This window comes from Equus caballus, chromosome 21 (assembly GCF_041296265.1).
Source record: "Equus caballus isolate H_3958 breed thoroughbred chromosome 21, TB-T2T, whole genome shotgun sequence".
NCBI lineage: Eukaryota > Metazoa > Chordata > Mammalia > Perissodactyla > Equidae > Equus > Equus caballus.
In genome coordinates, this window is record NC_091704.1 from 45,830,720 (window position 1) to 45,849,536 (window position 18,817).

At 42.2% G+C, this 18,817-nt stretch overlaps 1 protein-coding gene across 3 annotated transcripts in view; it reads left to right on the forward strand.

Moving 5' to 3' along the window:
* ADAMTS12 (ADAM metallopeptidase with thrombospondin type 1 motif 12) overlaps positions 1-18,817 on the forward strand; it is a 314,813-nt gene that overhangs the window by 249,462 nt on the left and 46,534 nt on the right. For all 3 annotated transcript variants that reach the window (XM_001498142.6, XM_070246349.1, XM_070246350.1), the window contains 2 exons: positions 1,702-1,828; positions 14,001-14,211. In XM_001498142.6, coding sequence (XP_001498192.3) covers positions 1,702-1,828; positions 14,001-14,211 — 338 coding nt within the window. The remainder of the gene's footprint in view (positions 1-1,701; positions 1,829-14,000; positions 14,212-18,817) is intronic.

An 18,817-nucleotide genomic window follows, 5' to 3' on the forward strand; every position in this document is an offset into this window, starting at 1 on the left:
CACTCAAGACCTGGATGCCCTGAGAGCTCAGGGTGCCAACCTTCGTGCAAGCTGATCGCTCTGTCCCTAGGGGTCTCAGTCTTCAGTCTTCTCACCCAGTGTTTCACATTTAACATTGAAGTGTTAGCTCTCTCAAGAGAGATGGTGACTCTCTTCCTCTCAGTCCCTTCAGCTCTCAATCCATGAGATTCTGGCCACTCCTCTAAGTTCTCTGCTAATGATGTCCTAATTAGGGGAGCTGATGCGCATGTCCTAATTAGCAGAGCACAGTGTGACTTCATTGTGCCTCAGTTTCTTCATCTGTCAGATAGCAATAATGATAGTGTTGTCTTCATTAAGTTTTGTGTGGTTTCAGTTATTACATATCATAATAGATAATAGGTAGTATATTTTATATATATATTTATATACATATATGTATATACATATTTGTCTGAGATATATATATGTATGTATACACACACGCATGCACAAACACACACAGTTTTGAACAGTGCCTGAGACAAGGTAAGCCCTACATGTTAGCTATTCTTTATTCTTTTCTGTTTTGTAGAGATTGGCACCTGAGCTACCAACTCTTACCAATCTTTTTCTTTTCCCTTCTTTTTCTCCCCAAATCCCCCTAGTACATAGTTGTATATTTTAGTTGTGGATCCTTCTAGTTGTGGCATGTGGGATGCCACCTCACTGTGGCCTGATGAGCAGTGCCATGTCCGCACCCAGGATCTGAACCAGTGAAACCTTGGGCTGCCAAAGCGGAGCACAAGAACTTAACCACTCAGCTGTGGGGCTGGCCCCTATGTTAGCTATTCTTATATATCCAAAGTCAAGTCCAGCCTACAGATATGCCTGGTTTGCCTGTAGACTCTCCACTCCCTGCATGCTTCTCTTACTCCCTTTTCCGACCTGGTTTTGGAAGGCAGCAGTATTATCAATGTCTGCCATCAAAACCCTCTGCTTGAAAAAACTTGACCTCTCAAATTTCACAACATTAATTTGAATTTTATTCTGGTCTTTGAGAGTTTACTAACCCCAACTAATATAAAACTCCCTACTGGGCCAGCCCGGTGGGATACTGGTTAGGTTTGTGCACTCTGCTTCAGTGGCCTAGGGTTCATGGTTTCACATCCCAGGCACAGACCTACACACTGCTCATCAAGCCGTGATGTGGTGGCATCGCACATACAAAAAATAGAGGAAGATTGGCACAGATGTTAGCTCAGCGACAATTTTCCTCAAGCAAAAGGAGGAGGATTGGCAAAAGATTTAGCTCAGGGCCAATCTTCCTCATCCCAAAAAATAAGACTCACTACCTCCTCCATTCCTTTATTAAACTAACAATGTAGCAATTGTAACACCTGGTGATAATATCTGCTTTCATTATTTAAATCTCACTTTGTTTTTTACCTGGCATATATGAGTTAGTCTTGTGTCTAAAGCTCAATTAATCTATGTATTAGATTATATATTAGTCTACCTATACTGCCTGTATTCCTTCCTAAAAAAGATCTCTTCACCCATTGCCAGCTGCAGCATGGGTGGATGAGATGTCTCCATTCCTCATCCCTACTTTGAAAACCAAGTAACTCATGGACAACTTTCCCATTAGCCATAAGCACTGGACATCACCAGGTGCCTCACCTGACACGGAGCATGTGGGCTCAGGATTCAATATGTGTGACCCTTTCTTCCTGATCCCAGGTATCCGCCGCCAGACGGCCCATTGTGTGAAGCAGGGCCACGGGATGGTGAAGGCTACATTTTGTGACCCAGAAGCACAGCCCAACGGGAGACAGAAGAAGTGCTATGAAAGGGATTGTCCACCCAGGTAACCGCTGACAACAGCTGGAGCTCCATGCGTCTGCCTGGAATGACGTCACATTAGCAGTAATCCAGTGTTCAGTGATGAAGGAGAGCTGTGTGGCCTTGTTATTAGAATAAATACAGGAAAACTGTTACAGGTTTCTGTGGTTCTGCTCTTGGAGCCTGTGGTATGCAGTGAGAGGACATTTTCTCCCCAGATAGCAGTGTTTCTTACAAAGCTGGTGTGTTCTGTGTTTAATTATTTGGTAAGACTAAGTCCCAAAGCATTGTTCAAGAGAATGCTATTGTCGATTCAAATAATCCGTAATCAGTCTATAAATCAAAATTGGGGCAAGTTTATTATCAGCCAGATCTGAGGACTAGCCCGGGGACTTCCTTCCCCAAGGAAGGAAGGGCATCAAAGAAGTAGGGTGTACAGAGTGGTTATATACCATCTTGGAACACAAAGCATACATCACATATGACAGGAATGTCTCCTTTACAATGGTCATGAGATTGCTTTGCTGGCACAACAAATCAGTGGTCACAGGATGAGCACAGCAGGTCAGTAGTTAATCTTTAGTCCCCAGGAAGAGATGCTTATCCTTAAAGAAATGCCTGTATAGGGGGAAGTTACATCCCTATCTTTAATGGCATCATTCCTGCCTTTGGGACATAGTAAATATTTAAAGCAGATATACAGTGCATGCTCACAGGCCACCTCAGGCCCTTTTTGGAAAAACGATGTCTGGCCAAATTAGTTTTAAACCAAATGACTTCCTCATATACTCCAATATATCCTATTGCTTTTCATTTATTTGTTACCAGGTAGGTCACCCAAAAGTTCTTTTGCTAGTGGTGCGGCTTTCCCAAGAGTGCTTCACCAGTACAACAGTAGCCTCCAGACAACACATTGACACCTCAGATCACAGTGTCTGGTTGTATTGAGGCTGCCCGGGAGAATGGACCTATAGAGCGGGCTTTCTCAATCTCAGCACTGTTGACATTAGGGCTGGGTAAGTCTTTGTTGTGGGGGGCTGTCCTGTGTATCGTAGGATGTTTAGCAGTATCCCTGGCCTGTATCCACTTAGATATTAGTAGCACCCTGCCCCCTGTCCCCAGTCCAGGTTGTGACAATCAAAAATGTCTCCAACCATTGCCAAATGTTTCCAGAGGGCAAAATGACCCTTGCTTGAGAAGCACTGTTATAGAGGTATTCGTTTGCTGGTAACCATATTGGTTCAAGATACTGGGATCCTAGAAAGTAGCTGGGATGTTATTATGAGGGGCTTATGTTAAAGAGAGAGAAGGGGAGAGAAAGAAGAGGAAGATGGAGGAGGAGGAAGGAGAGAGGGAAAGAGAGGGAGAGAGAGAAGGAAGGGAAGGGAGAGGAAGGAAGGAAAGAATTAATCGTTAGGAGTGTCTTCATTCTCTAGTGACCTTAAACAGAGGTGTGTTTAAGTTGCAGATTCCATCAGGCATTCATTCCAGCCCTAACAAGACACACTAAAAGGAGTTTAGATAAACAGGAGGGGACTAGTTAGTATCACAAATCAAGCAAGTGACAAGCTGAATTCTAAAGAAGAGCTAGAAGAATGTGATAAATGCCACAGAACCAGGTCAAAAAGGAGAGTGTAGACAAGTTCATTAAGTCAAGCAATGTCAGTCTCTTATAGGCTCCAACATGCAGGACGAGAGGCCAGGGTGTTCTCATCTCAGAGGGACAAGGTTTATTCTCTGTGCAGCTGTGAGGTCCAGAGCCAGACGCCACCCCTCTCAAGGCAGCACCGAGGTGCTGTGATCACCTCACCTTGCTGTGGCTCTTTCCTGTAACTCTTTTGCTGGGAAGAACTGGGAACCGGAGGAGCAGATGAGGCCAGCACTAGGCTTTATATGTAATTGCAGTTTCTGTGATACCATTTCAGGGAAGAATGAGCCAAGAAAGAGAAGCCTTTTTTAGAGCTAATCGATAGCCTGCTCTCTGCAGAGTTCAGGTGCTTCCATCATACTCATTCTCTCTCAGAGTTAATGACTCTCTACCAATAAATTCCTTTTGTACTTATTAGATGGCAATCACTCCACACATGCCTGGGATTCTTGCCTGTTGCTATGCAACCTCCCCAAAGCTGCCCAGGTGTTATCTGAAACCTGTCTCAGAGGGCAGGGAGAGACCCAGAGAAGAAAAAAAAGAGGCAAGCCACTCCAGATTGGTAGGTGGCAAGTTTAATAAGCAAGGGAACTTACTTAAGAGGCTTGAATTGGGTGGCGGCAAAATGAGTAGATTTCCACACCCACCCTCCAAATCCTCAAAGTTTATATTGAAGCTTTAACTAAGTTCAGTCCCACACAGGGGGGCTTAACTGCGTTTAGTCTCATACCCAGTCCAGATAGTCTAATCATCATATTACTGTCTCAAGGCTGCCTCCTTGGGGCAGCTTCTGGGAGTGGGGAAGGCAAGAGGAGCACACATTCCAAAGATGGGAGCGGGTGGGGAGCCCCCCAGTGGCCCAGGTCCAACACATAGGTCAACTGGCAGTCACATCTTTTGGATGACCTTCCCCAACATTGCTTCCCTTTTCAAAACCACTCTCTCTGGTGGATCAGCTACCTTCTTAAAGCCACAGCTATTTATTTCCTGAATCTAATTTTATCCCTGAAGTTTGGGTTCTCATTTTTATTGTTTTACATAATCTGTCTTGGCCTTAATGTTACCAGCTAATATTCATTATTTCCCATAAGAGATACAATGGTGGTAATAACCATATGACAGTTACCATTTATTGAGCACTGCGATATTGTGATATAATACAAGATATATATTTGGTCTCCATCCCTGGTCCCTGGCAGAGCTCCTAAAACCTTTGGAATCTCCAAAGTGGAAGTGATAAGTGCTTTTTTGTATATTAGTGAGATGACTGGTGGCTGGGGGCTCCTGGATAGCCTCAGGATGAGGTCTGGTTGCCAGAGGACCCAACCACGTGGTTAGAGGGTTGGAACTTTCAGCCCCACCCCTTAACCTCTGGGGAGGGGAGAGTGGCTAGAGATTGCACTAATGGCCAATGATTTAATCAATCATGCCCTTGTAATGAAGCCTCCATTAAAAACCCTAACCAAAGGGAAAGCTTCTGGGTTGCTGAACACATGGAGGTGCTGGGAGGGTGGCACACCTGAAGAGGGTATAGAAGCTGTGCACCCCATCCCCCATACCTGCCCTCTGCATCTCTTCCATCTGGCTGTCCTTGCATTGTGTCCTTTTACAATTAACCAGTAATCGAGTAAATAAAATATTTTCCTGAGTTCTGTGAGCCACTCTAGCAAGTTATTAAACCTGAGGAGAGGGTCATGGGAACCCCCTATTTATAGCCAGTAGGTCAGAAAGAAGCACCGGTGACAACCTGGACTTGCGATTTGGATCTGAAAGTAGCAGGGTGGGCAGTCATGTGGGACTGAACCCTTAACCTGTGGGGTTTGTGCTAACTCTAGACAGTGTCAGAATAGCTTGCTGTGGGAAATGCACACATTCGTTGAACCAGAAGTATTGTGAAAGTAGAATAGAAGAAAGGTGGATTTTTTTAAGCACCTATTGCTGCACAGAGGGCATGATCTGCTTGCTGCAAGACACAGGACAATCCAGAGGCAAGACAATGGTAGAGAAAGGACCTTTATTAAGCGAAAGGCCAGCTAATTGGAAGATGGTAGACTCATGTCCTAAAGAACCTTAAAGAGAAGACAGAATCTTGAAGCAACTATATAGGGTTAGTGAGATATAGAGATGGGAATGCAAAGTGTTAACCAACTGGTGCTGCAGACTGGAGGTCACCATACCATCTGGCATGCTACACTAGGGGGATGCCACACTAGACCTCTTAACTGTCTCTGATGATGTATGCCAGTATAGAATCTCTGTCTGGGGGTTGTTGGAGGAGAGGGTCAAGAAGGTTGTCTGTCTGCTGCCATAGACTAGGGGTCGCTACGTTTCTAAGGAACTCAAAAGAACAAAGTTACTGTCTTATGGCAGCTGGGAGGTTTAAAGCTAAGCAAGGGTCATAAGTCATAATGCATGCAGTTTTCTTTATGTTTCAGTTATTTGTTATCTAGCCTACGTATGAGCTGGAGAATGCCCAGCTGGGTTAATTACTTAGAGGTTATCCATAGGTACAATATGGTTCCCTTTCTACAAAATGCCTTCCCTTGTGTCAAGTCGTGTTGAGCCGGTATCACACTTACTTCACTCTTGGCGATGTTTTAGAGATGCCTTATATATTCTCTTTATTGTTTTAAACTACTTGGAAAAATAATTATTATTATGCCAATTATGCAGAGGAAGAAATGTTCATTACCTGAGTATCTCGCAACCAGTAGATGGCAGAGGTCTGAATCCAAGGCTGGCTAGCTATAAGCTGCAGCAGGTGTATGTACAGGAGACCCGTCAAAGAGAGACAGGCACCCTCCCCTTATTCGGGCTGTGTCTAAAGCAAAGCAAGCCCTGTGCTAGGTGTGGTGGGTGCCGAAAGATTTTGATGCAGGCCCTCACCTGCTGAGGCTGAGGTAGAGCTGAGGACATCGACTGTGTACATAAAAGCAACATCATCAAAGAAGACAGTGGATTCGGTGTCAGCTCTCTGTTTTGGAACAGACATCAATCTGTACCCAAGATTTTCTTATTCACCTGTAGCTGAAAACTTGGCTTCACTATTTTCAGAATTTACTTCCCATAAGGAAAGTTAACTTTACCTACCTCTGCACTCTAATTACCAGAACTTTCTAGTGGGAGGTAACTTTATAAGACACAACCAGTGCTAGGATGGATATTGGGACACGAGTCTGGAGGCTGAAGGACAGGAGGTGAACTGAGGCTGAACACCAGATAAAGGCACAGAGGAGGAGCCTTGATAAAGGAATTCTCAAGTGGTCCAGGGTCTTCAAAGTTGGCCCTGAGTGAGGCCATGTGGTGGGTTGAAAAATAGCCACCAAGATAGCCACGTCCTGATCTCTGGAGCCTGCAAATATTACCTTATTTGGAAAAAGGGTCTTTGCAGATGTGATTAAGATTGAAATGAGGAGATTATCTTGGATGATCCACCTGGGGCCTAAATGCCATCACAAGTGTCTTTATAAGAGAGAGGGAGAGAGAAAGTTCACCCACACACACAGAGGAGAAGGCGATACAAAGACGGAGCAGAGAGAGATTTGAAATCACTGGCCTGAAAGATTGGAGCGATGGGCCACGAGCCAAGGAATGCTGGTGGCCACCACAAACTGAATGAGGCAAGGAAGGGATCTTCCCTAGAGCCTCCAGAGGGAGCACAGCCCAGCTGACACTTTGATTTCATCCTGTTAATACTGATTTCAGATGTCTGGCCTCCAGAACTATAAGAAACTAGATTTCTGTTCCTTTAAGCCACCAAGTTTGTGGAAATTTGTTACAGAAGCCCAAAGAAACTAATACAGGTAGCTTAGTGCAAGCATAATGTGAAAGCAGAGGAAGAACCGAGACCACTCCACCAAGGCATAGAAGCTCCAAAGCTTGGAAAAGCATTCGATAAGGGTTTATTCAGAGTGTGGGGCAGAAGATTTTTTGGAATAGCACAAATATGTCACTTCCTAAGGAAGCTTACAGCCAGGAAGGCTACATGAGATCCATACACATCAGCAGGACAGAGCAGCTCTTGTCAGGGCTGGGACCAGCAGATGCCTCGCCCAGTGCCCTGTTTCCTGGCCACTGTCCATATGGTCCCCACCCTCCTTGGGGCTTTGTGGTTAATCAACATCTCTTCATCTCTCAGTTCTAAGAGCAGTATTGTTAGTACAAGGTAGATGATACTCCTTTTTTCCTGGAATGCTTCTTAAGCTGCGTGCACAAATGCAGCTTGCTGATTCAGAGCGAAATTTTGAAATGGACCAGTTACGCAACCCCCTCTCACACAATTGGTAATGAAGCTCTGGCAGTTAGAATGGAAGTGCTGATGGCCACAGAAGAGAGCCGGGCTACCAGACAGCCACTGTGCAGTGCCGATCAGCACAAACGTGACATCCTGTGCCCAGATTGTCTTGGGGAGCTGAAGATCATTTTTGCGGCTGCCGCTTCTGCCGTTCCACATTGTCACACTTCAAGGGAGGAAAATAATCCATCTCATTCCTCAGCTTCTGCTGTTGTGTTGAAAACATAATTTCCTCCAATTCCCTCTGAACAATTTGAAGATTATACTTAAGAAAGAAGAATGAAGCAAAAGCAATTGGACAAGTCTTGTTAAATCTTTGTCGTTTGGTAGCATTTTTTGTTTAAGCTACTTTCCCCTCTGTCTGGTATCTATTTCCTAAGGTCTGAATTTCTTGGAGACTCTTTCTGTATATGAATAATGCCTGGTCCCCAGCTTGTGGTCATTAAAGATCAACAAAATTAGCAGATCAAGCCTGAATTAACCCAGTTCAGAACTCGAGCTAAAGGCACAGCCTTCTGAGAGGGATATTTGTGATTCTAATAGTGTTTTTTAACCAAAAGTAAAATACCTGAGCTAACATCCGTTGCCAATCTTCCTCTTTTTTCTGGATGTGAGCTGCCACCACATCATGGCCACTGACAGATAAGTGGTGTAGGTCCACACCTGAGGAACCACACCCAGGCCACCAAAGCAGAGTGCACCAAACTTAACCATTTACCACTAGGCCACTGAGGCCGACCCTGTTTTTGTTTTCATATCCAAGGTGACACACACACACACACACATACATACATATTTATGGTTCATCCATATTTATGTTTCAAATTTATGGTACCTATATTTAGGAGATTGCTTGACCCCAGCTAGCTAATTTTGTTGAAATTTCATTTTTAATATTTGTTTTGTCCTCCTGTATATATTCCTTTCCCTGAATCCATACTTGTTTACTTAATGCGCCTGGAGTGAAATCTTTATCAAAAGTAACAACTAGCAAAGTCACCTGTGGTGCTTCTATTGTGCAGTTCATTTTTGTTGAAATAGATAAGGCTCTCTAACTTGTTCAGAGCTTTTGACTCCTAAAAATGTTAAGGAAATGTAACACATAACAGGTACAATTTCTGAAAATGCATTCTGAAGTAAGATATGATGAGCTAAATAGAATTCCATGAAATATTTAAACACAATGGTTAATTTACAGAAGTCCTTCTTACTTATGATTGCATTTCAACTTGCCAAAATATTTATGAAATAGTCAGGGGTAGAGGGTGGATATTATCCCCAGGTGGTATATGAGGAGACAGACATTCAAAGAAGTTGGATGCCATGTCCTAGGGTAAAGAGGTAGAGAGGAAACTAACAATTTTTAAGAACCCACTATTTTTCTTTTGCTTTATTTAATTTTTAATTGATGAACCTACATTGACACATCATAATCACCCAAAGTCCATAGATTACCTTAGGGTTCACTCTTGGTGTTGTATGGTCTATGGGCTTGGACAAATATATAATGACATATATCCACCATTATAGTATCATACAGAGTAGTTTCATGGCCCTAAAAATCCTATGTGCTCTGCCTACTTATCTCTGCCTCCCCCCATCCCCTTGGCAACCACTGATTTTTTTACTGTCTCCATAGTTTTGTCCTTTCCAGAACGTCATATAATGGAACTTGTATAGTATGCAGCCTTTTCAGATTGGCTTCTTTCACTTAGTAATATGCATTTAAGGTTCCTCCATGTCTTTTCATGGCTTGATAGCTTATTTATTCTCAGGGTGAATAATATTTTATGGTCTGGATGTACCACAGTTTATCCGTTCATCTTTGGACAGACATCTTGGTTGCTTTCTAGTTTGAGCAATTATAAATAAAGCTGCTGTAAACATCCATATGCAGGTTTTTGTGTGGACATAAGTTTTCAGCTCCTTTGGGTAAATACCAAGGAGCACAGTTGCTGGATTGAGAACCCACTCTTCTTCCAGCCCTTTCCGTATTGCCCAGGCATTTATTCTTGTTAGCAATCCTGATTGGTAGATATTTTTATGCCATTCTACAGATGAGGACATCTGTAAAGCCTTCACAAAAATTTTCCAAAGTCACTTAGCGTCAAGTGGCAGAGTCTAGATTTGAACCTAGATGTGTCTGCTGAGAAGTCTGTGCTGGTGCTACCACACCATGCTGCTGCCCAGCATCTCAGGATGAGCAGGTTTTGGTGCTAAAACCAGAATTTCAAGATTTAAAATACTTCTCACACGTTAAATCACAATGAAAATGTTATAAACAAGCAGAAAATTCTAACTTCAAAGCTAAATCATGCATACAAATTCGCAAAGGGATTAAAGAAAGGGAATTAATTTACTTTTTTAAGCAATAAATGAAAAATAAATATTAATTACAGTGTTAGTATTATTTGTTTTTGCAAGCTTAGTCCAATAGTTTCCCTGGATATAAATTTCAGGTTGAAGCATCTTCCTCTGTCATCAGTTTCCATAATATCTGAAAAGTTCATCCCCATCATTCCCTCTCCTAAATGTCATGTCCCTCTCCTAAAATGATTTCATGTGCAAGATTTAATCTTTTTATTTCTGGATTATTATCCTTCAGTAGTAATTTGTTTCTGCATTGACTTTGGACACTCTGTGTTCTGTCTCAAATGAGTACTTAAGACAGATTTTCTTTAAAGATTTAGTAAAACCTTCTGATAATCTAAACATAAGAAATATGTATTACATTGTCAGTGGCTTTCAGGATGAAAGTCTTGCATAGCACATTCCAGGATGGAGTAGTCTGTCAAAACAGAAATTCTTTGGAATTTAAAGTGTATCTGACTCCAGAAAGAGGTCATTTGAGTCTCTTCTTCCTATTGACTTCTCTCTGAACTTTGGTTTACTGCAAAGCAAAGATTTGCTAGGCTACAGCTGTGATGGTGCTCAGCATATCCAAAGTGCCCAGTAAACCCCTGATAGCAATTCATTCCACCCTGGCAGCTGGTGTTCAGTGTAAAAAGAATGGCTCATGATTTAAATCAAGGTTTCTCAGCCTCAGCACTATAGCCACTTTAGGCTGGGCAGTTCTTTGTTATAGGGGCTGTCCTGTGCATTGTAGAATATTAGCAGCATCCTTGGCCTCTACCCACTAGATACCAATAGCACACCGCCACTCTTATTTGTGCCAATCAAAAATGTCTTCAAACCTTCCCAAGTGTACCCTGGGGAAGGGACTATGGGAATCTACATTGGTTGAGAGCCACTGATCTAAATGAAAGGAATGGGGTCATTGAGACTGGGAAAAGTCCATGAAAGTGAGGAGAGGAATGAGCACAGTCTGTGTGGGGGACAAGAAGAAAGCTAGAGAAAATGAATTGGGATGAACAGGATTCAGTCAGAATATGGAGACACTGTGTATAAAGGGCAAGGAAGCAATGGTGCTTATATTGTAATAGTGGCTGTTATATCGGAATTTGGAAGGTCAATTGAATTGGATTTTGGAATGTAAATGCTGTTAGGGAAAAGATTAGTACAAAGATAGTAATTATAAAAGTCGATATTTTTTAAAGAAATTACTATTCTGAGCAAGAGTTTAACAAATTCCGATTTGGACTTTCAGTTTTCTGAGTAATGAAGATTAGAAAGAGTTTGTTTTTATATTTTATTGATTTATCGGTAGTCAGAACTGCCTGAACAAGCACTGGCATGGGAGTGGATAGAAGATACAGAACACAGGTTCACAGGTTCTTCACCCCATCCCTCCCACGTGATCTCAGAGGGTGTCCAAACTACAGTACGCTTTTCCAGAACAACTCCAGGCTCTCCAAGGGTCTCAAAACACACACACACACACACACACACACACACACATGCTTCTATAGTTTATGTAACTCATACTAAAACAGAGTCCTGAAGGCCTGTCAGGAGAAAAATTTAAAGATAAACAGTCAAATCCATTTATTTGGTACCAAGAATACCAGTGGTTTCTAACCCTGAATTCATATAAAAGTCATCAAAGGACTCTTAACACTGATGCCTTGGCTCTGTTTCTAAGAGATTATAGTCAACTGGTCTGCAGTGGGGCCTGAACACTGATAACTTTTTAAAGCTCCCCAAATGTTGATACAGTGAAAATCACTGACACAGCCCAGGCGTTAGGACTTTTGTGTTGTAACTGGGATGATAAGATTGACTAATGCATAGGACTAAAGAACAATCCAAGAAGATGTATGATAAATTATCCAATTGCATGTTAGGTGTCATCAGCATTCTAGTAAGAGAAAAATCATTGGCAAAAACAGAAAAAAGTCAAGTTAGGTTGTTAATTCTAAGCTGATTAAACCAGAGAGGATGTCATGTTGGAGTGAATAAATGTTTGGGCTGGGTCTTTTGTCTTGCTAAGTTCTTTGCATGTTATATTGCCTTTCTCACCAATAATTCAGAGCATTTTAACAATATTCTATTAGAATTTTGTTAGAATCCAGAATTAGAATCCAGAAGAGTTGGAATTATGGCAGACACCAAAAAGAATGAGATGGACAACAGAGAACAATTTGGCAATAGCTCCTGGGCCCTGGGTCTGGAAGATGTTTGCAGGGAAATAAAGAGGATGGTTTTCACTTTAAACTAGTGACAGAAAAATGCAAAATGTCCCCAGGGGACTGTGGAGGAAATTCCAAGAGAGAGCACAAGGAGGTCCATTATTGCTTTGTGGTGACACAGCTGAAAGCCCTGTAGCAAGTAATTATATAAATTAGACTTTGTCAGTTCAGATTAAGGCCCTTCTAGAATGACATTTTATATATTCAGCCGTGTGTCTGACCTCCCATGGAAATGTCAGAGGTAGGACAAAGTAATTAGATTAATACAGTGGGTATTCATTTGATTTCATATCATATGGTTCCAATATTAGCTCTTTATCCACACAAGACAGCCAGATGTTAAATAACAAAGAATAAACAAGTAATCTTAGTTACTTATTACTGAAGAATATAATAGAATTGAGGAATGGCTTCCTTTTAATATTTTTAACTTGAGATTAAAAATAGGAGAATCAAAAAAAATTCTACCCAAATAAGTCCAATATTTAGTAAACATAAATAAGAGTACAAAGTTTTGTCTTCTTCGAAATTCAATGTTCTCTCAAAGTTAGGAGGCTTCCTTAAAGTCGGAAATGAAGGACTTCACGTGCTGTACTATTTTCCCATGCAAAGACAGAAATACCCATCTTATTAGTGCTTCGAGGGATGAAGAAGCAGGCTGTCCATTGAAGCAATGGTGGACCCAAACCACATGGGGTCAAGGCACTTGTTCTGTGCTGTGTGTCGGGGAAGATTTGCACTATGATGGGGAAAGAGGAAGATAGAGGGCTCTCAAGAGGGCTCCCTGCCACTTTCAAAAGCTACTTCTGTGTAACCACTGGACCCACATCCTAGAATCTTGAGTCAATCATCCGTGACAATATGGTAGAGAAAGAGCAGACATACTCGTTTTTCCAATATTAATTTAGCCAACAGTTCAACTGTTTAACTTACCAAGAACGGGTGACAAAAGAGAAATTATTTTATTTAAGTTTATTCTTTCTTTACCCCTTTCTTATCAAGGGGACCAGTGAAAATACTAAGAGGTTGACTGAAGGAGATGGGGGAAAAAATGAAGGCAATGCCCCTGATTGACTATCTCCTAAATAACTGAAAATTAGCAAATGCTTCTTCGTAAGTGAGAAGTACCTGCTTCACATTGGGTTGGTCAAACATTCGAATGTCCAGGAGACCTGGATTCTAATTGAGCTCTTTCATTCAATAGCAACAGTCAAAATAATGATAAATAATAACAAATGTTTGAGTTCTTATTAAGTGTCAGGCTCTGTACTATGCACTGTACATAAATTCGTGTTTTATTTAATCCACAGCACTTATATATAAAGTCAGTATTGTTTATCCATTTAACAGATGAGGAAAGTAAGGTGTAAACTTGCTTGAAGTTGTACAGCAGAAACCTAGATCTCAGTTTTCTTGACTGAAAAGAGAGAGTATTTTCTTTTTCATTCAAAAATATCCTTACTTACCATCTACTTATGCCAGATGCTCTGTTGGGTTCTGGAAGTATGACCGAACGAGCAGAGTGCCCTCTAGTGGGCTTGGGGGTCTCCAGGACCTCACAGCTCTATAATGTGTGCTTCTGAGCCTGGTTTCTTTCGAGTAGTTGCGTTGCATGTATATGTATACTTTTGGTGATCTTCTCTCATATGTCCGTGTGTGTCTGCAGGTGGTGGGCAGGGGAGTGGGAAGCATGCTCAGCGACATGTGGGCCCCATGGAGAGAAGAAGCGAACAGTGCTGTGCATCCAGACCATGGGCTCAGATGAGCAGGCTCTCCAAGCTAAAGACTGCCAGCACCTGCTGAAGCCCAAGACCCTCATTTCCTGCAACAGAGACATCTTGTGTCCATCAGACTGGACAGTGGGCAACTGGAGTGAGGTGAGCTCCCGGGTTAAAAGGGAGACTGACATTATTCATACTTCATCCGCCCCACACCCATTCTTCCTCATTAACCAATCCAAAGTGACCCTAGGTGAAATCGCACAATGGCCAGCTCTATCGCCTCTGGCCTGGTTCCTGCATTCCCCACCACCTAATATCCTAATGCTTGACTTCCATTCTTATAGGATCTTCTCACAGTGGTCAAATACCTTCTAGGGATGAGCTGGCTCCTGCTCGCACAGGCTCACTACAGCCAATTGACAAATCAGGATTTTTGCTGGCCCATCATTAAACCATTAGTTGTGAATCAGGGTTCCCCACTCACCCCGAAAGCTGGTTTGTTGCCAGTAGTTATGTTTCACTGGAACTGTTAGTGTTAACTAAAACCTAAGTAGTGTCACTCTAATGGTGGGACAATAGGCAGTACACTTGACCCTTGAAGAATCCCCTCAAATCATCCATCTATTCAGCTTGTGTCAAGGCCAGGCCTTACCAAGGTTTAGGAGATCTATTTTCATTAACCACATAAGTTCAAATAAGTGTTACTTTTTCCAGAATTAATCTGATCTAATTCTCTGAATATAATTAGAAATGAGTGGACTAGCAGGTTGTGAAAACCTCCCAGGCTTCAATTTTTTGGGGGTCACCATGGAATCAGGTACCAGCAAGACTTGTGCTCCCAGAGTCTGTAGGGGAAGTAGAGTCCTTCTTTCTCCAAGGGTCCTGGAGTCTCCAGGGGCCTCACTCTGCTTCCCTGTTGCATTTCAATCAATGACCTAAGGGATGATTAGAAAATAAGTGATTTTTTTTTTTTAAAGATTTTTTATTTTTTCCTTTTTCTCCCCAAAGCCCCCCGGTACATAGTTGTGTATTCTTCGTTGTGGGTTCTTCTAGTTGTGGCATGTGGGACGCTGCCTCAGCGTGGTCTGATGAGCAGTGCCATGTCCGCGCCCAGGATTCGAACTAACGAAACACTGGGCCACCTGCAGCGGAGCCCGCGAACTTAACCACTTGGCCGCGGGGCCAGCCCCCAAGTGATTTTTTTTTTTTAAGCCAACAGGCCAGAATTTGTAGATGGATGCTGACTTGTTATGAGCTTCCTTGGGAAGGCACATGTTTTCTATAATAAAGCTACTATTGACCAGAATACCTTAGGAACTCCTTTTAGGACTCACCTTGAGAGAAATGGGACACCTTTGATTTAGGAGAATGCCACAGAAAGTCAGTAAGAATTAAGCCTGATGGATAAGGGATTAATGTGATCGATTTGGCTAAAACCTTTGTGTTTGAAAAGTGATGTTTGATTATAAATAAATGAGATTGCTTTTCATAGCTTATAAAGGTTCTCTTAAAGTATTATCTAAAAAAGAATTTGAAAATTTGTATAAGCAAAGGTACCATCTCTGAAGATAACTGTTTGGAAGCAGAAAACACTCATTTTGAACACAGCCACTTTGATAACCTTATTTCCAAAACTCTATTTCATTAGCTTGTAGTCACATTTTCAGTTTATTTACCTTCCAGTTCTGCACAGAATGCTTTCTTGGGCATCTAGGTGAAAAGTTTTAAAAAATGGCAAGTATGGTCCCTATATTGTAAGAATTATCAAATGGGAGAGAGAGGACCAAAACCAGAAAAGAAAAGACCAAGGTATACATAGAAAGAAATCTACCTACAAACTAACACAGGTGTGCTACTGATGTGTGCCCTGATGCATGTGCATATATCAGCAATAGGCTAGAATATTCCCCTGCTGTTCCTGGAAGGGTACAATGATAGTCTGTGGCTGGCCTGACCGGTTAGTCCACTGCCAACCTAGATTGCTGTAAATTACAGTATTGTCAAAACAAGGCTGAATGGGGTATTGTGACTGGTCCATTAAATCTGTTTACCAAAAATGTTTTGGCTGCATCCAAAGCAGTTAATAATTCTTGTCATGTAGGATTTACTAATTGCCAGAATTTCCTGCTTTTTTAAAAAGACTGCAATTACATATTTGGCTGAGGATTTCTTCTTATTGTGTTCAAGTTTATGGGGAGCAAAATGGTGTCCCTTAACTGGAGAATAAAGGACCAAAAAGTTGGCATGATGTGACAAGTACTTGGGTCTGTTGTTCCCAATACAAGCCATTGCCTAGAGTATTGACAGCAGACACAGAATCCACTTTCTAGCTTCCACTTGATGGAGCTGAACAGAAAGGCTGAGCCACTGCCTTCATTCAGGAGATGTTGTCAAGAGAGGTGCTTTTTGTTAAATCAGCATCAAAGTCTTCATCGAATGGGTCTTCCTTTCTTCCGTCTACTGTCTTGCTAATGTCTGTACACATTAGCCCTCTAATGAGCTTTGCTGGAATGATGAAATGTCTTTGGCATTCTAACTATGCCCAGATACTTTTTTAAGGGAGATGATGTAGTGATTCTTGCTGTTCGTACTATTTATGGTCTGGATTTTGACTTGAGCTCAACATGAATTGATGCAGGGTAGAGCAATACCTGATTAATTGTTCTCCACTGAGTCATTTGAGTCACCCTGGATGAGTCTGAAGCTATAATATAATTGGGTCAAAAGACTCAAGGACTGCCAGGCTCCTAGCATGGTCCTCCCTGGGCTGATCAAGCTGGAAAGAAGGAGAAAAGAGAGTGGGCTCAGCTGTGCCAGGCTGGCACACTCACCCCTGACCCAGAAGGAAGGAGGAGGTCTCTCCCCCGCTAGAGGGAGTCAGAGGCTGCCCCCAGGGAGAGCTCTCTGCCCACTATGACCAGCTCCTTCCACTCTAAGCTCGTGCTCTGGACACCTGACTCCCACCCTCAATCTCAAGTTTCACCAAGAACCGGGTTTTGCCCAACCTACTTCTGGGCTTGGAGGGTAAAGAAGGGGGACTCTATTTGTGGTAAACAAAGACAAGGTATCAAAGTTCCATGGCTCCTACTAGGTATGCCATCTCAGGGACATGCCCTGTGAGAGGCAGCCAGTCTCCTGGTGAAGACCATGGCCTCTGGGGCATAGCTTCTGGGTTCAAATCCTGGCTCTGCCGCTTATTAGATGTGTGAATTTAATCTCTCTGTGTTTAGTTTTCCGTGACTTGTTTTCTCCAACCCTAAGATGGAGATAACAACACTACTTAGACACAGGGGAAGTTATGAGGATCAAATGAGTCAATATTTCCAAAGTTCTTACTAGAACAGTGCTTAGCACATAGTAAGATCTAGACGTGAATCATTTGTTAGTAAAGTGAATAGATGGAAATAACAATAATGTCATCCATCATTTGTTGAGTGCTTTCCACACCATATAGATTGTCTCACTTAACACTTAAATAACTCCATAAGATTGGTATTAGTTCATTAATTCCCCTGTTTCTCCTGACATTTAGACTGATAGATTTAGCAGGATAGTAATTTCTCTAGGTTTTCCAGCCTTGGCAAGCCCTAACTGTGTGGCCTTGAGCTAGTGTTAAACCTCACTCAGCCTTTTCTCATTTAGAAAGACAGGGCATTATAAGGCTGGAAGATAATCCATGTAAGGCTTTCGCACAGTGCCCAGCAAATAGTGAGTATTCACTAAATGGTAACTTTGTTATCAGGCAATAAGACAATGGTCTGTTTTCCAACCTACTTGGATTCTGCAAACCTTGTCCAATCAATGACACTCAACTGTCCTCATGAAATTGATCTGTGGCTCCCTACATTTTCATCTAACTCCCTTCTTGAGCTCAGGGCCGTTTTATGCACGGAGCACTGTAAGCACAGTGCTTAGGGCCTGCACATTTTTCAAGGGCCTACAAAAATTTTGAGACCTGAAAAAAAGCTAATATATTGCTTCCATAAAAACAGAGGACGCTGCAAAATCAGAAATAAATATTTAATTGCATATTGATAGCAAATACTTATTGGGCATTTAGTATGTGTATTAAACCCCTTTATAGGAATTAACACAATACCTCACAATGGGCTTATTAGCCCCATTATACAGGTGAAGAAACTGAGGCATAGAGATGTTTAGAAACTTGTCCAAGGTCACACAGCCTCCAAGCAGTCGGAGCCAGGATTTGAATGCAGGCAGCAGAGCTGTTACTCTGAACACCATGCCACACGGCATCTCAAAGGTCTGCAAAATGTCACCATATGACAGCTCTTAGTGTTCATGAAAAGTGTATTATGTTTGGAAACGATTTGTAGATCCGCTTTTCTCACTTGGCTGGAATTCCAGGCCATGCATCATCATTGCTGAGAAATCAGAGCCACTCATAAATTAAACGAGTTATCCTCACCAAATGCTTTCAAAAGCAAAGGAATAAAAAGCCTTTCACATGGTTTTTACAGAAAAGCATTCTATTTCACTTGAGACTAGAGATTTTTTTAATATATTTGATGGGATGTGGGGTGGAGCCTCCAAAAGCAGGCGTGCCCAGGGTCTGTGAAAGTCTTTAACCTTCCCTTTCTATGCCTGACAGAAGCGCACAAACCAATGGATGAAACAGTCAGTCTGCCAAGTTGCTGAGAGTCTGTCGAGCGCAGTGCTGTTCACGCAGGTGGTGGAGAGCACGAGAGGGCAGGTAGAGCAGATGCCGATTTTCACAAGGTGCTCTCCTGGCTCTGCAGAT